This window comes from Archocentrus centrarchus, chromosome 7 (genome assembly GCF_007364275.1).
Source record: "Archocentrus centrarchus isolate MPI-CPG fArcCen1 chromosome 7, fArcCen1, whole genome shotgun sequence".
Lineage (NCBI taxonomy): Eukaryota > Metazoa > Chordata > Actinopteri > Cichliformes > Cichlidae > Archocentrus > Archocentrus centrarchus.
This window is the reverse complement of record NC_044352.1, coordinates 18,733,132-18,756,853: the sequence shown is the minus strand read 5'-3', so window position 1 is coordinate 18,756,853 and position 23,722 is coordinate 18,733,132. Positions and strand designations below refer to the sequence as shown.

General features: G+C 42.9%; 1 protein-coding gene across 1 annotated transcript in view; it reads right to left on the bottom strand.

Annotated features, from left to right (window-relative positions):
• The window catches only part of LOC115782799 (neuron navigator 1), a 107,260-nt gene that overhangs the window by 63,842 nt on the left and 19,696 nt on the right, over nt 1-23,722 (bottom strand). Inside the window, 3 exon segments of the mRNA XM_075074383.1 lie at nt 7,487-7,813; nt 9,517-9,619; nt 20,244-21,068. Coding sequence (XP_074930484.1) covers nt 7,487-7,813; nt 9,517-9,619; nt 20,244-21,068 — 1,255 coding nt within the window.

The following is a 23,722-nucleotide window of genomic DNA, read 5'->3' as shown; positions in this document are numbered from 1 at the left end:
ACATCTGCTAGTTATTATTATAATTCTAATAATGGAATAACTGATTCTGAATAATCTCTGCTGCTGATTTAATGCAATACTTGAATGCTGTGAGCACCACAAGCATAATACCATTAATTTCCATTGTGTTGGAGTTGAGAGTGAAATCTCAGCAATAAGTGAAGTTTTTTGCATATTCCACAAATCTATTAAAACTGTTCCCAAAAAGTCTGAAAAGCAATGATTCGCCGGCTGAACCATATTATGTGGTTTAAAATCCGTGCTTGTTGTTTTAGTATTATGTTCACCATCAGTCACTGTTTTCAGGTCACTTGGCCCTATTCATCTCTTCTGTAGGTCGAGTGCAACTATATCATAAGAAAAAAAAATTAAGTGAATTTAAAACACCTTCAGGAAGAGCGGGATTCATCTCTTTCCTTAAAGGAAATGAACTGGAATTGGTCAATGGGTGAAACTGTGACACTTTGACCTCTGTAAGTTAAGAAGCTGAATGACTCACGCACAAACTCTGTTCTCATCATTTTCTTGTACTGTTGACATGGTAACACATCCCTCTGAACTATGTGGGGGTCCCACACACACACACACACACACACACACGAGCACGCACACACACACACATGCACGGGCCATCATAACCCCCTTCTCCACGCCCCCTTGTCCTTGCAGACTGCTGACCAAGTCCTTCAGTTCTCTTATGCTTTCCTGAAACCTGCCATAAGAGGAAGCCAAGGATTAGGAGGGATTATACCATCGCATCAACATAGGGGGTTTACCAGGCGTCTGCATGGGGTGGGGGGTCCAGGCAACAGTAGCCCTGACAGTGGTTCTGGAGTTTGCTTTGGTGGAGGGTGGAAAAAAGGGAAGTTACACAGCATGGCTGAAAAATATCTAGAGACACCTTGCTTTTCTTTTAGTCATTGACTTTCCCAAAGTTTTCTTTCCTTCCAGGGAGAATGTGGGAATAATCTGTCTGAGCGATGCAAGTGTAGTTCCCAAGATCCAGTCCAGAACATGTGTTTGTTGCTCAACAGTATGTTTCACAATAATGAAATGGCAAGTAGTCAAACTAAACACATCCACAGAGACCAACAGGAGTCCAAGTCCAGCATTTGTGCAGCAACTGACAGCAGCCTATTGGACATTAATACCGGCATGAGTGTGTAATTGACCTTAGTCGGATACGAGTAAATGTGTGAGAACAGAAAAGGAGAGCGGCGGAAAGAAAAATAGGTCAAAGCAAATACTTTGTTGAGCACCGGTGAAAGTCAGGCAGATGAACCAACAGCTATGAGAAAGTCTCATTTACTCAGTTTGCACTTTGTTTGTTTAGTCTTAAAGGAAACAGTGTGGTGTAGTGTAGGGCAATAAAAAGGTTAATCATAAAACCATGAAGCTCAAACTGCCACAGCAAACACAGGAGAATAAAAAAAGTTAAGGGCATTGTTCTCACTGAAATAGGAGGTGTGTGTGTGTGTGTGTGTGTGTGTGTGTGTGTGTGTGTGTGTGTGTGTGTGTGTGTTGGGGGGGTCTAGGCCTGCAAATCCCTCATGAAGCCCCATATGCTACTCTCTGTTAATTCTTTTAATGTGTTTGTGGGTTTGTGTGTCTGTCTCTTTCTAAGCATGCATATAATTAGATGTGCGGGTGGATGTGTATTTGTGTCATATTAACAGACAAAAAAGATTAATGTCATTATTGTTTGTCAGCAATGTCCTGCTGTTACAGCTGGAGGTGGTTACATCACCCCAGAGAAAAACAGTCCAGGAGATGCACAATACAGCTAAATGCAAATTCAGCTACTAGATATGAGTTAACTATAATTATCCTGTAGAGTAAAGTGTGACTTTTGTGGTTAGAAATCTCCATATGACTCAAGCAATAATGGCAAAATGGCTCATAAATTGATTCATAAATGGTGCTTTTGTGCCTCTCTGTGTGTGTTCTCACTAGCGTTTTGGCCACACGTGCTGGAACAAAGAAAGAGCGCACTCCACGGGGTCAAGTCCCTGCCATAATGACAGAAAAAGTAATTGATTACACGCCACACTGAGCAAACAGAACCAAAGGAGCATGGCACAGGGGCAGAGAGGCCCAGAGAAAAGCGGGTAGAGTCATTCAGAACAGCACACGCCCCGTCAACCTCCTCAACCACACCTCAATCTGCCTCTCATCAACTTTTCATGGGAACCTGTCTCTACAATACCAAACCCACATGATGAAAAGCAGAATACTAAAAACTACAGAAGTACAAATACATGCATATACATCTGTACCCTCTACCTTATCACACACTGGAGACAACTATCTAACTCATGAGGCACAAACGTCATCTTTAAAACTCCAGAGAGCACACCAAACACCCCAAAGATGCCTTAAAAGCTACTCAAGTCCATTTTTCTTTCCTTTTTTCTACCCATACATAAATCTCATCTTCAACACACGGTAAAGATGTGAACATAAGTTTGCTTGTGCCCAGAAAACGCTGAAGTCATAACAACATTTAGAGTGGGGGGAGAATGCTATGCGGATTTTTTATTTTTTTTTGGAGGGGTCTGTAACAGGACCTCGGTGTGAGTCACAGTGTAAAAGTTCTGGGTCTCTGCAAAAGGGAAGATCTGGATGATTCTGATGAATATCGTGTGGTTGAGAGTGAATTAGTAACTTGTAACCCAAGTGAGGACCAAATGCAGGAAGAAGAACTCATCAAAATGTTCAGGTTGCATCTGTGTGCATCTTTGGGCAAGCACGTGTGTAGGTGACAGATTCCTGTTTTTGGCCAGTAGATGGAGTCAGTGATCAACAAAACTGAGCTTGACCTAGTGAACAAAAAAATAAATAAATACTGAACTAACACACACACCCACTCAAAGTACACATATGTATAAGAGTATGGCCTTCCTTAACTACCCTTGTACACCCCAGCACCACAGGAGATAAGGTTTAGAGGCAATGACAAGGTCTATTGAGTTACACCTAATTAGAAATGTTTCAGGGCCAAATACTGACCCCTAAAGCTTGAGTAAGGCCAAACATTTAGTTGCTGTCACAAGGCTAAAGTAACCACTGATGATATCAAAGCCTATTCCAGGCGTCATTGGCTTTCAAAACACATTACTTCTCTATTAAAACATTCTTGTTTGTGTTTCACTTCCATGTACTGTTCTAAAGTGACAGTAAGAGAAACCAGCTTGCTGCTGTTGCTCTAGAAAGCACACGGCACTAAATCAAAGCACCTATAGCAGCACACTCAGACAGAAACGCTTCAGGGAGCTTTGTGTGTGTGTGTGTGTGTGTGTGTGTGTGTGTGTGTGTGTGTGTGTGTGTGTGTGTGTGTGTGTGTGTGTGTGTGTGTGTGTGTGTGTGTGTGTGTGTGTTTTCGTCTGTCCTGCTCCACGACAAATGTTTTCATAATTCAGGCGTTTAGTGCAGCGAACCAGCTTGTCTCTCAGTGTAACCATAGAGACTATGCATTTACTAATGGAAGGTCGCTTTCACCCAGAAGCTAAAGTGTCTGCACCCAGCAGGGCAGAAAACAGCACACACTCAACCAGTTGTTAACACGGGAGTATGTGCATGTAGAGCCAATTACCGCCACAATTAATGCTGTCCATCACAACAAGATGATGTTCAGACATAGGCTGTATTCACACTCGTTGTTTCATTCACACTGTACACAATCACATGCACAGACAAAGAGCTATTACTAGTTTCTGACCACAATATCTTTGCTCCAGCTTGTATATTTTCAAATAATTAGCATAGAATTTACCCCATTGCCCTTTATGGTGTTGGTGGTTCTCTACACACTGTTTTGGATATGCAATGATATTTGGCGTGCCTTTATACAGCAACCCATCGTTGAATAGGGAATATATGGGAGAAAAAAGTGAAAATCTATGGTTAGATTTACTACCTGTAATCATTATTTTTTTAATTAAAAAAATTACACAAACTCCAAACTTATATTATTGCCCAATGGCAATACCTACACCCTTTGCTAAAATGAATTAAAATCAAAGAATTGATGCTCATTTCTTCTATGTGCTGCATATATGCAAACATACTGTGGCTCTCAATCATTAGCACAAGCAATTCCTTCATATTTTTTATGAGGAAATTGGACACGTTATGCAAATTTGTAGTAAAATAAATCACCGCAACAGTTAGACAAATCCGAAAGACTTTGGATATAATGAAATTAATAGACATAACAACGAAAACTGCAGTTCTAGCCATTAAAATTATCACATATACACGGTACAGCTCTACAACTTACATAGGACTACACTTTTATTCTCTCTAAGCACACAAACACACACATAGAATGAAGAATGATCCCCACCATCGTCAGCCCTCTCACTGTTTCCTTGTCAGAATGTGAGTGAGTGTGTGGGGGTTATTTGGGGAGGGGGTTTGGCTCCAGATGTAAGTGGAGGCCCAGGCTAGAAAATCACAGGAAATAGATAACTGACAAGGGATCATGAGTCAGGGTGTATTTTTGAGTACATGGGGTCTGGGCTCAGCCAGGTCACGGTATAGTCACGGTAAACTTACCTTTGTATGTGAATATGACTCATGCCTGTAACTAAAGTGATTCATAATGAGTCCGGCAATGAGTCACATGGTCATATGTTTAGAGCCAAAATGAGAATTTTGTGACATAGTTTCCTTCTATTTCACTTTCATTATAAAGAAGAGATGAGAGACACAGTCCAAACAAAGTATGTGTTTACAATGCATAATATATAAGGGAAAATCCTGTGTATTATATGAGCCAAGAGGAGATATGGCAATGTAGTGTGACCTCTATATGGCAGGGGTAGTGTCTTCATGTATAATGAATAAGTATGTGTAATAAATTATGAGCTAAGATGGAGAAATGGAGCACTGGGGCACTTAATGTAGGAAGGGTGGAGGTAACAGCACAGACTGAGGGAACGGTAATGCTGCTCTGCCCTCTAGTGGTAAAGACATATTAGGTTACAGTATAAAAACAGCAATGTCCATCTAGAAGAAAGTTTCACCACTCTGAAGGCTTCTTGGTGATGCCACTGGGCACCTATTTAGGTGGTGATAAAAGCCTGTATTTAAACATGGTCACCAGGACACAACTGCATGTACAGAATCAGCAGTCAAATCAGCTAAAAACAGCTTAAAAAGCTGACTAACTTTGCCACAAAAAAGGTTTTAAGAAGCTTTTTCCCTCCTTAAAGTTACACTCCTGCCAACATCTTTGCTGTTACAGAATTCTCCCAAGGATTTCAATTCAGGATTATACAGATTAGTCAGTTATAAAAAATAATAATTCGTTTCAGCTCTCAAACCAAAACCTCTTTAAAATAATCTTAACCTACATTTAGACTAGCAGTTAGTCAGATTGTATGTGTTAACACTACATTTCCACCCTTTGTACAGCTTTAGAGGTTAGAAGCCAACTGATACAACACTGAGTCATCACTATCGTATTTCACTCTGTCACAGTTCTATGTTAAACAGAAAGCACAAACAAAAAGGCTGTTTTCCCTTTGGTGTTTGTAAGCCTATTCTGCCATCACTGTCACCTCTGTTTCTCAATCTTTTTTTCTTTTAGTCTGCCAACAATTGTTGCTTCCCTTTTAGCCTCTTCACACAAAGCATAACATTAACCTGTACAACCACTAATCAGCCATGACCAGATCCACAGTAATGCAATAAAAGGGATGTGAACTGTGTTGCAACTGATTTTCTGGTGACTGAGGGTGCATTTTTGTGGTTACTATAGAGATGTCAAACTGTGGCCAGGACAAGCTTTTTTTTAATTTTTTTTTTTTAAAGCTCTACAGGTCACACCCACACTGCCAGAATCACGGTTTACAATAAGATAATGTGTTTTTGTTCACGGTGCTTAGAGTTGGCCAGTGAAACACGGCGCTGTGTCTACAGCTGAGTTAAAATTGTGTCATATCTCCTCACACTGGGGCAAGAGCTGCAAGTCGCTCCAAAACTAACCAAGAAAGTCCAAGGAACACAACTTAGGTCATTCTTTAGCAGATCGTCTAAACTTAATTTCTTCTGTTGGTGTATTGTGGGGAGTCTTGTAATTCTGCACAACTGGTAAGGTAATGATCAACAAAAGTTTGGACATGAACAACAGCTGCCAACATGTTCTCGCCAATGGCCGTTCCCTCTAATTCACCTGTCAAAGAAAAACTACTTCCCTTCATGGAGGCACAACACACAAGTCACAAAGTCAGGTCAGAATACTGTCGTTATTAATTATATCAGTGAAAAATCCCAAATGTATTTTTGTTAACCTCAGTTTGACTGGGATTATTTCACTCTGGTCCATTATTTGGCAGATAACAAATGAAGATAGCAACCCTCCCCTTGTAAAATACTCAGTTTTTGCTGCCACAGAAACATGGAGAAAAGCCAGCTGTGGTCTCTGGCGCATCCTCTCAGGGACTGTTTCTCACATCACAAACACTGTTTTCTGTTCAGTTCAATTAGAGAAGAGAAACAAAGTTTCAAATGCACAACCCCCTGTAATGAAACTGCTACACGACACAGCAAACATCCCGATGAACAGTTCTGAAGCTGATGTTTTGTTCTATGTGATCTCACCACAAAATTAAATCATTTGTTCCAAGAAATCCATGACTACTTCAAAACAAAAACTATTCTGACCATGACAGCTCTGGCTGTTTTCTCATTGGCTAGGCAGTTTTAGTGACCAGTTTTCCAAACACATTTGCATTTTAGCTTTGCCAGTATGTTGTGGTGAGCCAGCGTTGTTAAGGGTCCTCCACATGGAAACCTGCTGGTGAAGCCAGTGGGCTTGCAGCTGAAAGACAGGATGATCTCTGGGGGGGGAGCTCCATAATGGTGACATCATTCTCAGATTGTGCCTTAGGGCTGCTTTCTGACTATAGCAGAGCCAACTGCACGATGGGGGCTACAGCTGACAATGTCATGGCAGATACTATGAAGGGGGCTTGTGATTCATTACAGATGGGCTAATCAAGACTTTGTTGTGCTGGCAAACTAATACTGACTGCAGTCCTGACTTGTCTGTGGCTCTAGGGTTCTAACAGTTGGCAGGTGGCAGGATTCACCTCACAAGAAATGCTGAGATCATTAATGTGTCCTGTTTTCTTAGTCAGGCCAATGAAGTGTGGGTGATACCTTGCAGACCGGTACTTAAATAGTGCTTTTCTCTTCAGTTTGAGCGCTCAAAGCGCTTTCTTACTACAAGGCTCATTCATTCACACACATTCATACAAGTGCTTTTTTTTTCTTTGCTTGAGCACTTTTAACCTAACGTTCGCACACTCACACTCTGATGGTTACATCAAGGGCAATTTGTGGTTCAATATCTTGCCCAGCAGGCTGGAGAAGCCTGGTATCAAGCCACCGACCTTTCAATTAGTAGACGGCCCACTCTGCCTCCTGAGCCACAGCCGCCCCGCTTGTGTTTTCCAAATAAAAGGAAAAAATAACTCACCCATTGCCCAGATCATCAATATCATCATCTTCTTCATCATCTTCAACTGGGCTTTTCCCGACGAGGTCGCTGTCACTGAGGTAATCTCCCTTCAGGAGGGTTGGGTCTGAGTCTTCCAGGGATTCGATGAGGTGGATACGAGATGTGTGGCTGATCCGCAGGGGCATGTCTGAGTGGGCGTTACCTGTGGACGGGGCATCCCCAGCCTGGAGACGGGGGCTAGCTTGACCCTGACGCCACGACAGCGGAGAGGAGCGATTTGACAGACTGGAAACTGAGAAGGCAGCGGCTTCATCGCTGTCGTAGCACATGGTCCCCTCCGCACAGCTGTGGAAAGAGAAAAAGGCAGTTTAGCGTTTTCAGGTAATGAAAATAATAATTATTCACAGCTCCATGCCTCTTAAGGCTAAAACTCTTTAACAGGAAATGAGTGTCTGTCTTTCATTTCCTTTGCGCCCCCCCCCATCAGAAGAATTCGTCTTTCTCCCCCCCACACTTTATTCTCTGTGTATCTGTGCTCCACATTTGTACACATACAATATGCAATATGTGAGTGCAAGTGTTCTCATGTTCCTTTATGCTGCTCTGTGCTCCACATTGAGCTTAAAACCTCACAACACTATCACTTTAAGCAGGCACATATTTGTTTAAGTGTATAAATGTCAACATCACTAAAATCACAAATGCGTGCATTTCCTGTGCCGAAGCATTGCAGCACATAACCGCTTAGCGCTTGCACTGACAGTGATGAGAATTAGCATATTAAAAGTTGCTAGCTCTCAAACTGTGTGACAGAACATGCATTCGCCTGCTACATTAAAATTAATCTTCTCTGCGTGATACAGAATCAGCCAATAATAAAGACAGCGTTGAATAAAAACGCTAATGTAAAACAGGCAGAAAGGAAGCGGAGAGAGACTGACAGAGGGTTGCGACAGATTTTTGCAGGCTTTCTGTTTTTTTATGTTTCATACTGTATATCAAGTAAAATATGTGTAAACAAAACAATTTGCTTGCTCACTAATCCATTTGTTTAATTCATGCAAATCTTCCCTTCTAACTACTCATTATTCAGCGGATATGTGACATCACGCTCACCCGCGAAACTTCCATTTCTGGGATAACAGGGAGTGATTCAAGGTTATTACAGCGAAATAAAAGTATGAATGGCAAAGGAAATGTATTCCAGCAGGGAACCATCTGCTGATTTACTCTTTATGTAGGGGACTCCCACTGAGGGACAGCGATAGGACACATTGCAGGAGATTCGTGGACAGCCAGTCGGGGAAGCTCTCAAGGACAAAGTGTGAGGACATGGCAAACACAACCAAAACCCAGCCCAGGAAGCAGAGGAAGCTCCCTTGCAATTAATCAGAGCATCACTGCTTGTCTTTGTGTGTGTGTGTAAATGTAAGTCGTGAGCGTGTATTGGAAGGGTTTGCTTTGAGCTTTGAGCTAATCCTGCTTCTGTCCCATATTAACCAACTCAAACAGAGAGCAGAGCAGGTGGAAAATTACACATTAACTACTCACAGTACTGATCTTAGAGGCTTCATGCAACCACCACACCCCGAAACACAACGTCAATAATAATCCGCCTGTTGCTGTTTTTGCTAACGGTTTCTGATCAGCTTTTTAAATTTTATTTTCCACTGTTTTCCTTTCTAACGATGGAGTCCTGTGTGTGTGTGTGTGTGTGTGTGTGTGTGTGTGTGTGTGTGTGTGTGTGTGTGTGTGTGTGTGTGTGTGTGTGTGTGTGTGTGTGTGTGTGTGTGTGTGTGTGATCCATGACATGCAGTGTGGGGTTTAATGTGTTCCAAAGTAACACGTTACATGTTTCTGTAATGCAGTACCAAACACATTACTGTAGTAACTTTGGTAATCAGATCACAGACACTAACTGAAACATGATGCTTTTACTTGCATTACACAATTTCTTTAATTACCTGCACAATGAGCCTTTTCCTTTGGTGCTACTATCAGCTATTTACAGTTCACGTGAAATGAGGAGAAACAACCCTAACACTGACCTGTGGCTGAGCTGCACCCCTCTCAGGCTGGTCATTGTTTCCTCCAGGTTATGTCGAAGGTCAAGAACATTCTGCACAGTCCTTTTCCTCTGGGATTCTGGGTCTGCAGGGGATACATACACATTTGATTGGCATTAAGCACACAAAAATTGTCAAGCTACAAGCTTAATGGAGAAAAAAAAAATGTCCCTGTGCAGGTCAACAGGGGCTTAATGAAAGAATATGCATGATAAAATATTAATTATTAAATTACAATCAGTGAGGTTTTACATGCTAGCCATGCTGGCAGTGGACCACACTGGTTAATAATCATTTACTGTTCAATTCATTCACCCAGTAGCCAATACCTAGGATTGCAATTAACAATAAAAAAAAACTGAAAAAAAAACAACTTAATACAATGGAAGTAAATGGTGAAACTAGAAAGACTCACAAATAAGGCACTGCAGTGGTAATACAGGCAGTGTACACAGCTGTTTTTTTCCAGATGGCAGTGGAGCAAAATAAATTAAATATGATGCAGACAGACAAATCAACAGAAGGAGGCCTTTAAATCCATACAGATCTGACACAATGCCCTGGTGCGTGCTTTTTTCACAGCGCTCATTTTGCCCCCTGCTTCCTCACTGCCAGGAGAAATCAAAAGGCTTTTTCACACTTCAACCCATCAAGGGCCATGCTGACATTTGTCTCACCCTTTCCTAATATGTTGTAATCTGCTCAGATTAGGCTACGTGGCTTCACGCTGAGAGATGCAACCACACTGCTGTTTTATACGTGTGTAAATGTATTGTGTGTGTGTGTGTGTGTGTGTGTGTGTGTGTGTGTGTGTGTGTGTGTGTGTGTGTGTGTGTGTGTGTGTGTGTGTGTGTGTGTGTGATGTGCAGAAATTCACTACTAATTAATTGGTCTAATTTTTCTCAAAACGTGTCAAATTGCTTCTGCTTTTATTGATACTAGCACACAATCTTCCAAGCTATGAGTTCATACCTACATAAACATTAGGGCTATAGCTTTGATTTCACACAGAAAAACAAGAAAACTCTACACACATACATTATATACACTATCACAATTAGTCAGAATGTGAATGAAGACACCTAAGCTGCATTATTGGCTTTGACGCCTGCTCTCTGCAACTCCTTGATGTGTTTTTGTGTTTGATGAGGTGATGGTAATAAAAGTGTAATGATGGCAAGATATGGGACATTCTGTTCACCCCTTAGGGTCAATTCAATAGACAATTAGAACTGGCCAGCTGGCTCTTAAACACGCACAGCATCAGTACATCCATGACTGTTGCAGAGTTGTTCTGGTTTATATTAGTAATTTATTTTCAACCAGACTTTTGGATTAAAATTTGTCAAAATAATTTACAGTAAACAGGTTCTAGCTGTCAAAAATAGCCACACACATATACAAAGACAGACAGCAGACACTCCAAGGAATCAGTCCAGCTGGCTAGTGAGAACATGAAGGGGGGAAGAGGTCATTCTAATGAGTGAGGAGGGCAAGTTGCCATTCTCAACAACAGCTGCAGAATGAACACACACATTTGCATGGTGCGTCTCCTTACGTGCAAATACACTGAGACACAGTGAGAAAAACTTCATCCCAGACCAGATTTATGAAGCTGGATTGATTTTTTTTTCCCCCTAAAGAAGATGGCCACATAGGCAATTGATTGGGCAGCCCTGGGGACAGGCAGCTCAATGTGGAGTTGACAAAGTCATTGAGATGCAAACCTTTGCGGCTCACACTGACATACATGCACAGGTGTACTGAGAATTTTTTTGATAACAAAAAAGAATACACACAAAAATAGAACTGCTTTGTTCTGTGGGAGGCACTCGTGAAAGGTGTGTGGAAAATCAAGCCGTAAAGAGACACTCTTCAGCTTTAAAATGTTCATTTTTGGCAAAGCGGTTTTAGCAAGAACAAAGAACCCCTAATACATGCAAACACAGAAATCTGGTACGCTCACGTGTGCACACACACATACACACAATTGCAGGCTCTAATTGGGTGATTTTAATTACCCTAAATGGGAGCTTTGTTTAACACTGGCGTCAAATTGATTGGATACGGTCTGGATACTATCGTGTGTGTGTGTGTGTGTGTGTGTGTGTGTGTGTGTGTGTGTGTGTGTATCTGTGAAAGACTTCCTGTCCCGCCTCTGCCCTGGCCCCGGTGGTCCCAGATGGCATGTGGTGTGGGGGGTGGGGAGTAGCGGCGATGGTGTTGAGGGAATTAGGGATGCAAATATCCCTGTCAGGGCTGGCTGCTCCCCGGGGGTGCAGATGAGTTACACTGATTTGGTTTAAACGGAGTGTGCGTGGATCCACCTGCCTCTTCTGGACACACTCGTGAACATGCTCCTCCTCTGAAGAGGCAGCGAAGCCAGCCGAGGCACCTTTCATAACGGCCCACTCAGACTCTTGAAATGAGAGTCAGCAAGTTTGAGCGAGAGTGTTATTGTAAGTGCATGCACAGGGCAATATCTGCATCCTAATGTGACTCTGCTCTCAGTCAAAGCAGACAAAACAAACTGACAGAAAGACTTCAAAGCAGCGTGCATATGAAGGAGGAAAGTGAGCAGGCATTTTATTTTTGGAAGTCATACTCTGCCTACTGCACCACAACAAGAGGACAGATGGCAAGACAGCACAAAGGGATACACAAAATATACACTGCCCTTTTCTGTCTTGTTGAGTGTGGTCAGGTCACAAGCTTGTTAAAATGAATCGCTGCCCTTTGAATTGGCAGATTTGTTCAGGAGCAGGTTCCTGACTCTCAAAGACAGCAAAGCCAGACGCTTACATGGTTATATAGGCTTCAAGTGGTTTGGATGGGGACTGCTTTCAGCTGCAAGCAAATATACGGTGAGTCTGCAGAGCAGTGTGTGTAGGATTGACTCCAAATTAATTACAGTGCCTATCTTTAGTTATAATGATGGAGACTGACACCCAGTTCAACAGTGACTCATTTATGTTTTTCACAAATTTATATCAACAGTGGAGGATGAGGGATAAGCATTATGTATGGTAAATCCATTTCAGGCTGTGGTCTTTTTGATTATATTTTGTGAAAATTAGAAATATAAAATAAATATTGCTAGTTTGAAATGACGAGGAGGAGGTAAGAACGCTGCGTCACGTAAACATCTGATGGTTAGCAGACAGTGAACGAGAAGAGTGAGAAAAACCTCTGTCCACTTGGTTTTCTCACTTGAGTGACTTGACTCCCCTCTCCATTAGAAACAAACAAACTCCCCAAAGATACACTAATGGCTCTGTCCTTGCAGGAGTGCTCTGCCATTTTCTGCATATGCGCGCGTGTTTGTGGATAAGCTTGTGTGGCAACATCGCATCCTTCTTTGAAAGGTTCTGAGTAGAGGCTGTAAAATGCGGGTGCGTGCATCTGCAGGTACACGAGTGCGCGTCTTCAGCGGTGAGGGGATTCACTTTTGCGGAACAGGAATGAAGGTTTGAGTAATGACTACCATTTCTATTCTTTCCTCCTTCCCTCCGGAGTTCATCTGTCTCTGTCCTGTCCACATGTGTGCACATATGTTATGGCCACTATAACCTTCCTCAGGCTACAGAACGCTTATCCCATGATAGATTGGTGTGGTTGAGCATCACCAGTTTTACACTGTAAAATATCTGCATTTCCGGCAATGTGTGTACTTGCAGTGGCTGTTTTATGTCTCTTTGTGTGCTGCAAAGACAATCAGCAATTACAGCATTCCTGACAAGTGACACGCAAGAATCGAACAAACAGGATGCTAAAAAACCTGTGAAGTTTTTCTTATTTTTTTTAAGATTTAGGGCATGCTTGCAAAATGTGTGAAACTGGTGGGTAAAATCTTTCTGAGCTAGTAAGATGACCATTTATTTTGCGTTTAGTTTCCCACCTTATATTTTTTGTGAGCCCCATTTCCATTCAGCCTAACGTCACAGCCCTCGGCTGACCCTAGACGGTTTGCAAAACAGGAAGCATTCCAACATTCAGCCATTCCTGCACATCTGGACAGGACGGACAAACACATGCTAAATCACGCAAATGTGCTTTCATGCTTTCACACACGCATAAACACATGCAGGCGTTCATCTGCTTCACCAGGAAGTCGCAACAGGATATTACAGTCCTTGAAGATCGCATCCGATATGTGACATGAATGGTTAATGAGCTTATCAGATCTCAATATTGTATCTGTGTGTACCGAATTCATGCAGCTTCTGGCTCAAATGCAGTAAATGATGCACCACAATAGAACAAGTGTGTCAATACGCATTTGTGGAAAGAGACGGTGGAAAATCCTGAGAGTCAGTCAGGAGTAGTTCAATAAGCTGACTGTGAAATCCATTTAAAAACTGGACATCCACAAGCAGGTGATACGTCCATAAGAGGGGCAGAGAGGACGATTAAAATACTGACTGCAACAGCAAAAAGTGTGGACACGACGGATGAAAACATTACTTCCACAGATTTTATGTGCCTCAGCAAGCAGTACACAGTTAAAGTCTACAAGCTTCTGTCTTCTATCCTCTCCACCAAAACCTGGCTCTCTAAATGTTGACCCCCAAACACATAAACACAGTTGGCATATCTTCTTAACACTGCACTATCTGCTTAAAAGTCAACACCCTATCCGCTTAGAGGGGAAGATGAGGAAAATTCTAAGCAACTTCAGAGAAGTTTTCTTTCTCAGAAATGAAGGCCGAGGTAGCACTGAGAGAACATCTCACCACTGATTAAAGTTCAAAGCACAAAGAGTGAGGTAAACGTGTGTATTCCTCTGTGCTGAGCTGCGCCGGATGGGAGCAAACGTGTCTGAGTTGCTCTGAGTGTGTGAGATGCTGTCAGCGTGAAGAAAAGTAGAAACAAGCACCTCACATATAAACACACGATATGCAGATGAGACTGTCAAAAATTTTGCACCTGGAGGATGAGTACAATCCTCTAGTTTGATGGATGCATGTGTGCACTTGTGCATTTGTGGGTGTAGCAGCATAAAAAGTCAGATTTAGAACTAATCTCAGCAGCATCTCTCATGTTTCCTGTGTACACTTTTAGCTTTTGTGTCACGAATATTCAAGCGAGCATACATCCACATATTTATGCGCATGCTAAATAATCTAGGCAGCGTGCCAAGGCAGATCATAATGCGTGGCAGTGTTTGGGTGGATTTCTGTTTGACAGAGTTGTTTCCTGTGGAACTGTATTTTTACAGTGTGCTTAAAGCCAGCTGCAGCACATGTCACACAGACAGTCAGCACTCTGTGTGCAGTCCTCGCACTGTTAATGAGGTGATGGCTAAAACAGTAGAACTGATGACATGTAAGTAAGTATCTCCGCTAAAATGTTCCAGTCTGCAGGTCATGAAGTACATGGACATCAATCAAATGGTGTCGTGAAGCAAATGAAGGCCAAATAAATCCAGAGATACAGGACAGCGACCTCAGTATGTGTAATACTGCAAAATATCCAACAGCTGACAAACTTCGTATTCCTCAGCACTAACTGCATTTATTTACAGGACATTTGGGGCTTCGAGCTTTTTCTCTTCACTCTCCCACCCAGTTTTTCTTTTGTATTCCCAGCACTACAGCTGGTTTGTGCCAAGACTGTATGAAATTCAGTTTCCAGTTCAAGCCTGTCAATTTCAAGCTCTCTGAGGAATCAGCCTTCTATAAATCCAGATCTGTGATTTATAGAATTTTAGCGTAGCTAGCTGACAGAAATGTTATTGCCAAACTAACCAACTACTGATTTGTGATATAGACTTTCAATATAGTCAGCTTAACAAATATAGTGGCGCTGTTCCTAGCTAACGTCTCAGTTTGCACCTCGTTAGTTTTGCTTCAGCCGGGACTACTGACCCTGCACTAACATCCTCACTGGGGCAAGCAAAGCACAACACTGCTGCAACTCTCTCTCAGATGTATGTGTGCAACTGACTACATCCTTAAAGCAGCTAGAACATGCCAGGAGCTGCAACAGGAACAATGGGCACTTTTATGTGAGACAAGAGGAAAACATAAACAGAATAAAAATAGATGAGTACTAAGTATTCCTCATCACAAGGTGACCTGCATAACTCTTCCTCTGTCTTCATCTTCTGCTCTCTTTTACACACACACTCACACACACAAATGTAAGCATTCTATATTGCATAATACCAAGTAAGATCAGTTAAAATGACTATGTTTGGATGTTTTAGCCAGTATTTTTGACAATTTTCCATGACACTCATATTAGGTAAATTAAAGGTGAGTATGAGTGCTCCAGTTTCATCAATAAGCACTTAAATCTTTAAAACACAATGCAAATAAAATAAAATACAGCCCTGCCACTGTCAACATGGCAGATTACAAATGATATAATCGTATCAGTACAATAACTTACTTGTTTTTAAGTGATAGGCAGTGTGCCTGTGTGTTACTGTGCAACAGCAAGTGAGACAAAACCAAAGAGAGTACTAATATGATTTAGGAAGAGGATGGCAGGAAGCAGACAGCGCTAATGCAATGGCTCCTGCATTAAGTCCTTAGACACTGACCACAGAGCACTGTAAACACACACAAATACACAAACACAAATCAAATGAGTGCAAATGCATAATCATACGAGAACCTATATGCAGAAACAGGCCTTTCATCTATGAATACTCTCTGTCACACTAAAAAGATGTCCTCTGTCCTCCTCCTGAAACACTGGTACCAGAAATATCCTCTCTGCTGTCTGACTTGTGACAGAACACTGCTGCCCGTCAACTCATATCAGAGTTGCAAGAGAGGAAGAGGAAGAGAGAGATTTGGAGAGATGCTTTATTCCTCACTTTCCTTGGGCATTTGTGTTTATTTGGCTCGTCACCACCTTCTCAATGGGAGGACTACTGCCCTGAATCCTTCAGTCAGCAAAGCCCGGGGTGTAACCAGCCGCTCCAACCGCGCCCGCGTCACATTAAAGACTCAGAAATGCCATCACAATTGAGGAACCGATTATGAAAAATACCCTGCCACAGCCAAATGGGTGAATACAGCGGCGTTTAGACAGAAGCGTGTATCAGTGAATGTGCATGTGTGAGCATGAGTGAGCTTCGCTTTGACATTATTTCCTGCAGCGCTTTTAAGTTCTCTTGAAGGCTTGTGTGTGCGTGTGTGTTTGTGCATTTGCGTGCTTGTGCATATTTGTGTCTTCCATTTCAGGCTTTGTCGACTCCTCTGTGGGGTTATTGTTCCTCAGACAGCTGATGATGACACAAAGAGGAACCATCAACCACACAAACTTGCCCACACACACAAGACAATGCCAAACTAAAATTACAATCACACTGGTTGTTAAGGCTGCATTAATGAGCATCCATGTGTCACTGAGTCACAGTAAGTTCCCTTCTGCTGAGTCTTCATGCTCGGCCAAAATCAAGACCACACAGCATTTTCAATCTTCTAACCTAAATCTATATTCCCTTATCTGATCCTTTGAAAAGCAAAACTCCCGCAAATGCCCAAATCTCTAACCAAACAGATGCTCTGAGGGCTTTAATCTTTAATTCATTTTAGTCTTTATGGCTGGTCTTTTCCAGGGTGATAGATCCGTGATTAGTGGAAAGGGGCTTGAAACTTCTCATTATCTTTATGTGAGGTTTAATCCGGATGCTTGGTTGGTGTCTTAGACTGGATTCTCTGTGACTGTGCCTGCCCCATGCTGGTAAAGGCCACTGCTTTAGGGGGCTTACCCTCTCACACTCACCTCATTATGGGTGCTGGATGGGAGGTGTCATTAGTGGCAGACATCTGAGGTTCAGCGCTCTGGATTACTCTGACAACCTATGTCAATATATTTCACTGGCAAAATTTTAATACTAAGGTTCATAATTCTCAACTCGCATATCTAACTTTAATTTTAATGCTGTTAACGAGATATCGTATAATACAAGCTGCATTTGGGGGGAATTAACTTTTCAAGTCCAGAGCTGCTGCCCATGGACACGCAAGTCAAGTAATTCTCTAAATCCAATTAGCGAAAAGCTCTTCATCACTCAGTGGTTAAACATGTACGTCCGATTACAGAAAAAAAACAGATAATACAAACACTAATCCTAAATCACCTCACAAGATAAACATAAAGGCCAAACCTTGAAAAATCCAGGATTGTTTTTTTCCTGTTTATTTTGGTGTATGGGACGAGGTTTATCCCTTTTAAGCACACAGCTGATGGTCTTGGGTTACACATCCTGATTATACTACAATGGCATTCTTCATTATCTTTGCCCATTACTGTAGGCTGATCTCAAAAGGACAGTGTCTCAGTGCGTGTGGCTAGATGTCATACAAAATAACATGCATAAGACACAAGCACATATTTCACTCCCAGTAGCTTAAAGCTGGCATCTAGCTTCCACAAAAACAAGGCCTTTGACCACATTAAGGTTAATTTATCAATTTGCAATATAGCACACCACAGGGACGCATTACATTCATGTCTCTAGGAAGGAGAAAAGCAGGAGGTGGGACTGTATATAGGGAGAGGATTGAAATGATCCATTGAACATCCATAATCTATCTTCCTATGACAGAGCACAAGGAGCAGAAACCAATTAGCCGAGCGTCCCATCGGAAATGGAGAAGTAGATGCGATAAAGGATGAGCCCACAGCTGCAAGCTACAGGGCAAGTTACAATTAACCTCTCCCTAACACACATACAAACACACTCACAAATTTACATGAGTATGCACACACAGCTACCCTACATACTTACTGTAGTTTCAGTGATAAACCTCTGGCAGGTAGTAGGAGACTGTAATGACCCAAAGCTATACGGTATTTGGTCGTTTAGATCTCAGATAGAAATAGAGGTCATTGCCTATTACTATTATTTTTCTTCAGTGTGTCTCTTTCTTTCATTTATCTCACTCTATGAATGAAGTTCTACCCTTTCCTCTTTTTTTGTCCCTAATCTCTATCATTACCAGGTTCTCCCATCAGCTTCCTTTCTTCTTTTTTTTTTCCTTTCCATCCTTATCTCCCTCCTCCCTACCTGGCTGCCTCACTGTAGGTGTGGTCAGCATCATCACAACAAGGAACAAGGTCACAAACAGATGATATAACACACACACACACACACACACACACACACACACACACACACACACACACACACACACACACACACACACACACACACACACACACACAAAATGGGCAGTACACACGCAGGGCTGCTGGGGCAAGGTCATCCATGCTGTGTGCTGCAGGAAGCAGGCTAGTGTGGAGTGAAAGAGAGTGGAGCAAAAATAAAGGTTTGATGATGAGCAGAAAATGACTTCCGTGCATCGAGTGAGATACGACGACCTACTGCACTCCTCTTTCCTCATCTCACTCATTCTCTGATGCTATCTGGTACTCCTACTGAGAGGGAGGGATGGAAAGAGAATGAGCAATAGAGAAACACACTCTTGGAGACTCTATGTGTGTGCGTGTATGAATGAATAATGGATGGTAGGTGCAGATTCAAACTCTGAGTTGACCTAATAATCCCAAACTCAGTCATCGTTCTCACAGCACACCCACAGTAGCTAAAACTTGGTATATACAGTGTGTCCCAGGACAATTGCTCGGATAATCTGAATGCACGTGTGATTGTGTGGACGCGTGAACACTACCTGCCCATGCCACCACCCACTCACTTTCTCCTCCTGCACGTTGCCCCCGGTAACAGGGGGATGAGGTGGGGGGTGGGGGTGGAGGTGGATAGTGACCATCTGTCAGTGGCCCGGAGATCAATGAAACTAGAGGGGGAGGGAAGGGGTGAGGGGGTTGGTGTGAGGCTAAATATGTGGCCCACTGTGACCGGAGCGTGGCTCAATAAGCAGCCGTTTTATTTACAGACTGGAAAACACACTCCCCACCAGTCCCACTCACACGGCCTTTATTAACGAATGGCTGATTTTGGCAGGCCTGCAGATAGAAGCAGTTTAGACTGCTGCACACAGTGATGCAGTAGGTGATACATGTGCTTACTGGCATTGAAATATGCTGCTAATTTTAGAAGAAGTTCCCATGCTAACAGGGTTGTTGTGGTAGAAACGTAAACACACAGAGCTCAGGGTATAATGATATGTTCATGTAAATCTAGCACACTGTGGCAGTGGGTCAAATGAGAGTAGGAGGAAACACTACAGTGCATGTTGACTAATGAATCAACAACACAACAATGTCAGCCCTATGGAAATGCTTACTTCAGCTGCTTTGGAGGAGCACACACTGCTTATACACACACACACACATGCATACACAAATACATACAGCAGAAATCAGTTTGGCACATTCGAACCAAGCATGTGTAACCTTTTACAGTGTTGTCAACGGGGGAAATTCACCACCTTCGGACCAAGGGCTGTCACAATTATATAGTAAAAAGCACAAAAAAAAAACCCACTCACACATACACACAGTATGGTGTGCTGCAATAGAGACGGAACTCATTTAAAATTCACTGTTGATGCTGGTGCTAGAGCCAGCGCTGGAAGAAAAGGTTTGGGTGTGGAAGGGAGAGAAGAGCAGAGATATTTAGCATGTAGGGTCACATGCTTGACTGTTTGTTTATGTATTTCAGTTTCCACCGAGTCAGTAATTACCTTCACATCATTGCAGCCAACTGTAAGTGAGAACAAATAACATGAATAATAGAAAAACTGGGATAGAACTAACAGACTCACCCAGCATTTGGCTGAAGAGCAGTTGCTCCAGGTCTCCCAAGACTGTCACCACTAACTCTGGATCCACCTTTAGAAAGCTCTTGTCATCCTCTCCCTGTATCCCCTTCCTCTCTTTCTTTTCCTCCACGGACAGAGCTGCAGGTTTTGCATTCTCCCCTGGTTTCTTGCCATTAGTTCCAGTAGTCCCAGCTCCATTGGAGTTAGCTTTAGTTGGGTGATCAGCAGGGTTGGTATCTGCTGTTTGGCCTGCCTCAGAGGTTTTGCTAATTGGCTTGACCTCAGCATAAGGTCCCCGTGGTTTACCAGGTGCAGGGATTCGACTTGGCTTGCCTATATTAGAAGTCACAGAAGGGGAGCAGTATGATTTGGGTTTCCCTTGAAAGAGATACTGTTCTGATTTTGAAAGTGTCCGGGACAGAGGTGGTCTCCCACCACCAGCTTGACCTGTCTTACTCTGGCCCGCTTTGTTGGTCCCAGACCCAGCCCGGCTTGTATCATCATTCCACTTGGTAGACTGGTACAGGTGCAGCTTTTTCTCAGCATCAGTGAGCACAGACAAGTTGTTGAGTGAACGCTGCTTGCGAAGCCCAGATGGATTGGGGATTGGAATGGGGATAGATCCGGAGGTGGGCCGGTAGACCTTGAGCTCTGACCCAGAGGGACGCGGAGGCCCCTGGGGCAGAGCAGAGGGCTTGGCTGGCTGTTTCCTAGACGACATGGCCTGGGCTGAAGTATCCTGGCAGGAGACAGCAGCAGACCTGAGGTCCAGCTCTTTGGGCTTAGCCGTCATGCTAATGTTAGCCACATTAGCCTCCAGCATCCCTCCTGCAGAGAGCCAAGCAACAGCATCAGTGATACACTCTGAAACAGACACAAGCAAAAAACCCTGAAAGACATGGAGGAAGAAAGGGGAAGAAAAAAAAAGGTGTAAACAGACAAAGACTGTCTGGTCAAATTTCCCTCTTCACTCCAGGGTCAAGACAGCCAGACTCCCTGCAGTGAGAGACTGTGGCTTCACCCCTCTGTTGAAAATGATGAGTGGGTTAGTAGTGTACCAGCCTTACTCACTGCTGATAATCCATGGATATGCAGATCTGTGTCCAGCGCCTAAATCCACTCCCTCACAGTGTGTCTGCAGCTCCCAGAGCCACACTGGTGACAATAGTGCTGCCAGAATAAAACACAGCACTGACCAGTCTCATTCTCCGTGTCCCCCTGTGCTTCTCTCGCTCTCGCTCTGTGCTCCCTCCTATTCGCCAGGCAAGCAGCAGCCAACTGACAAGAGAAACAGTCGCAGCAGCAGCAACGTCCCCCCCCCACCTCCTTTTTTCTTTCCTCTCTCTAACTCGCCCTCACTCACTGCCTTGCTCACTCTACCCCCGCTGGCTCATTCACCCTCCCTCTCTTTCTTCCTTCTCTTTCCATCCTTCTTTCCTTCTTGTTGTCTCTCTCTCCTCCCACTCGCTGATTCACTGCCTCTCTCTCTCTCTCTCTCTCTCTCTCTCTAACACATGCCGCATACGCTGTGTTATGCTGCTCACCAGTGAGTGCAAACATAAGGGCTTGACGGCAAATTACCAGCATTTCCTATAAACTCAGCTCGTCCCTGTCCCTGTGTTGCAATAAAAGGTTTCTTTTTTATAATCACGCTCTTCTCTGTGTGGAGGGGATGTCCCCTGTAAAGCACTCTTCCCGTTTACTGTCCCCTTCCACTTGCTATTTCTTTTTAAGCCATTTGTTCTCATTCTTTTATTTCTTTTTGAAAAGAAAGAATGGAAAGCAAGACAGTGTTTTTATATTTGTATTAAGCTACATACGACTCAACATTATCAAGGTAATTAAATACCTCCCACACACACACACACACACACACTTCTCCAAACCCTCAGCCATTATTCATAATCACATTAACTGTTTTATTCATCCATTCATATTTAGATTTTCTTATGTGCCCTCATCACCAGGGGCCCACCCGTGATTAAGCTGATTTAAATTCTCTGGGAAAAAAAAAGCTGACTGCAGGATCAGTCAAGGATAAGAGAATACACATTAGTCAGTCCCTAATACGCAACAACCCAGGCCACTAAACATGCTTCAATTAGCAGCTAACAGACCTCATCACATATGTAAACCCCCAACCTGCCTCATATTACCACACCACTCCACTGCTCTTTTTTCATTTCCCTTTATTCATTTACTTCTTTCCAGTATGACCCCCCCCCCAACACACACACAGACACAGTTAAATCAGATGCACAGGCAATCAAGTTTTAAGGGTATACATTCATCACATTCTAAATCCGTCCCTCAGCACAACAATTACGATACCTCAGTGGTTTAAAGCGAGCACACGTGTGCATGTGTGGCTGATGTGAATGAATGTCCGTGTCTTTGTTTTTGTCTGTCTTCCTGCGCGTGTGTATGTATGTGTGCGCGTGTGTATGTATGTGTGCGCGTGTGTATGTGTGCGCGTGTGTATGTGTGTGTGTGTGTGTGTGGGTCTCTCTCTATGAGCGTGTCACATTGATGAGACAGGCCCAGAGAAGCCAAAGCTCCAGTCCTGGGACCTGGGTTGCTCTTGCATGTTTAGCTATATCATCTGATCGCAGTAGACACTGCATCTCAATCAAAGAAGGAAAAAGAGCTTCTTCTTCCTCATCCACCTTATCAGTTTCTTGTTTAACGGGCATCATCGCCATGTCCAATTGTTCATGTCAAACACCTACTGAATCTATTCTTGTGATTTCTCGTAACATAGAGGGCTCCCTGGATTTCTGATAAGACAGGAACATAAATAGAGCCAGAGAAATAATGTGATGATGTAATCTGTTTTAATTCCCATTACAGGTAATAATGACAACAGGTTATAAAATGAACTTCAAGTCCATCACGACCCATTATCAATCAATATAGCTGTTTGAAGCATAATTTGTTTTCGCGTAGTAATGCATCCTGTCTGAAAACTGGTTTTGTAGCTGGTGCAGTGTTTAGGGTCTGGCTGTATTACCATTACTGTACTTCGATTTTCTGTAATATGTAGGCAGTAGTGCCTGCAGCTATGATGTTATCAGGCCTCAAAGTGCTGGAAGTAGTATTCAAACAAGCGGGCCGTGTTGTGTTATATTTGCATAAATCAGTTGAGACTAAACCCGAGTGAAAACAAGCAACGTCCTGTTTGCAAACTTTCCAAGCTCAATATTAGAGCGGTGCTTTAAATAAAGGCTCATTTTTCATCAGTAACCAAACTGGCGCCAACTGAACCTAAAACTGATGATGACAGGCTCTTAGTGTGTATGCTTGCCCCAAACCCAACAATTATTTGGCCTTAAATGAGTTTGTGTAACACAGGAGCTGAGAACATACAAAAATACAGACATGCAATGCGTGTTTTATTGTGAAAAGGCCAAAGCCATTAATTAGAAGCAGCTAGCTTTAATAAAGGGCTAATGTTGAGGTGGTTATTCCACACTGAAGCCAGA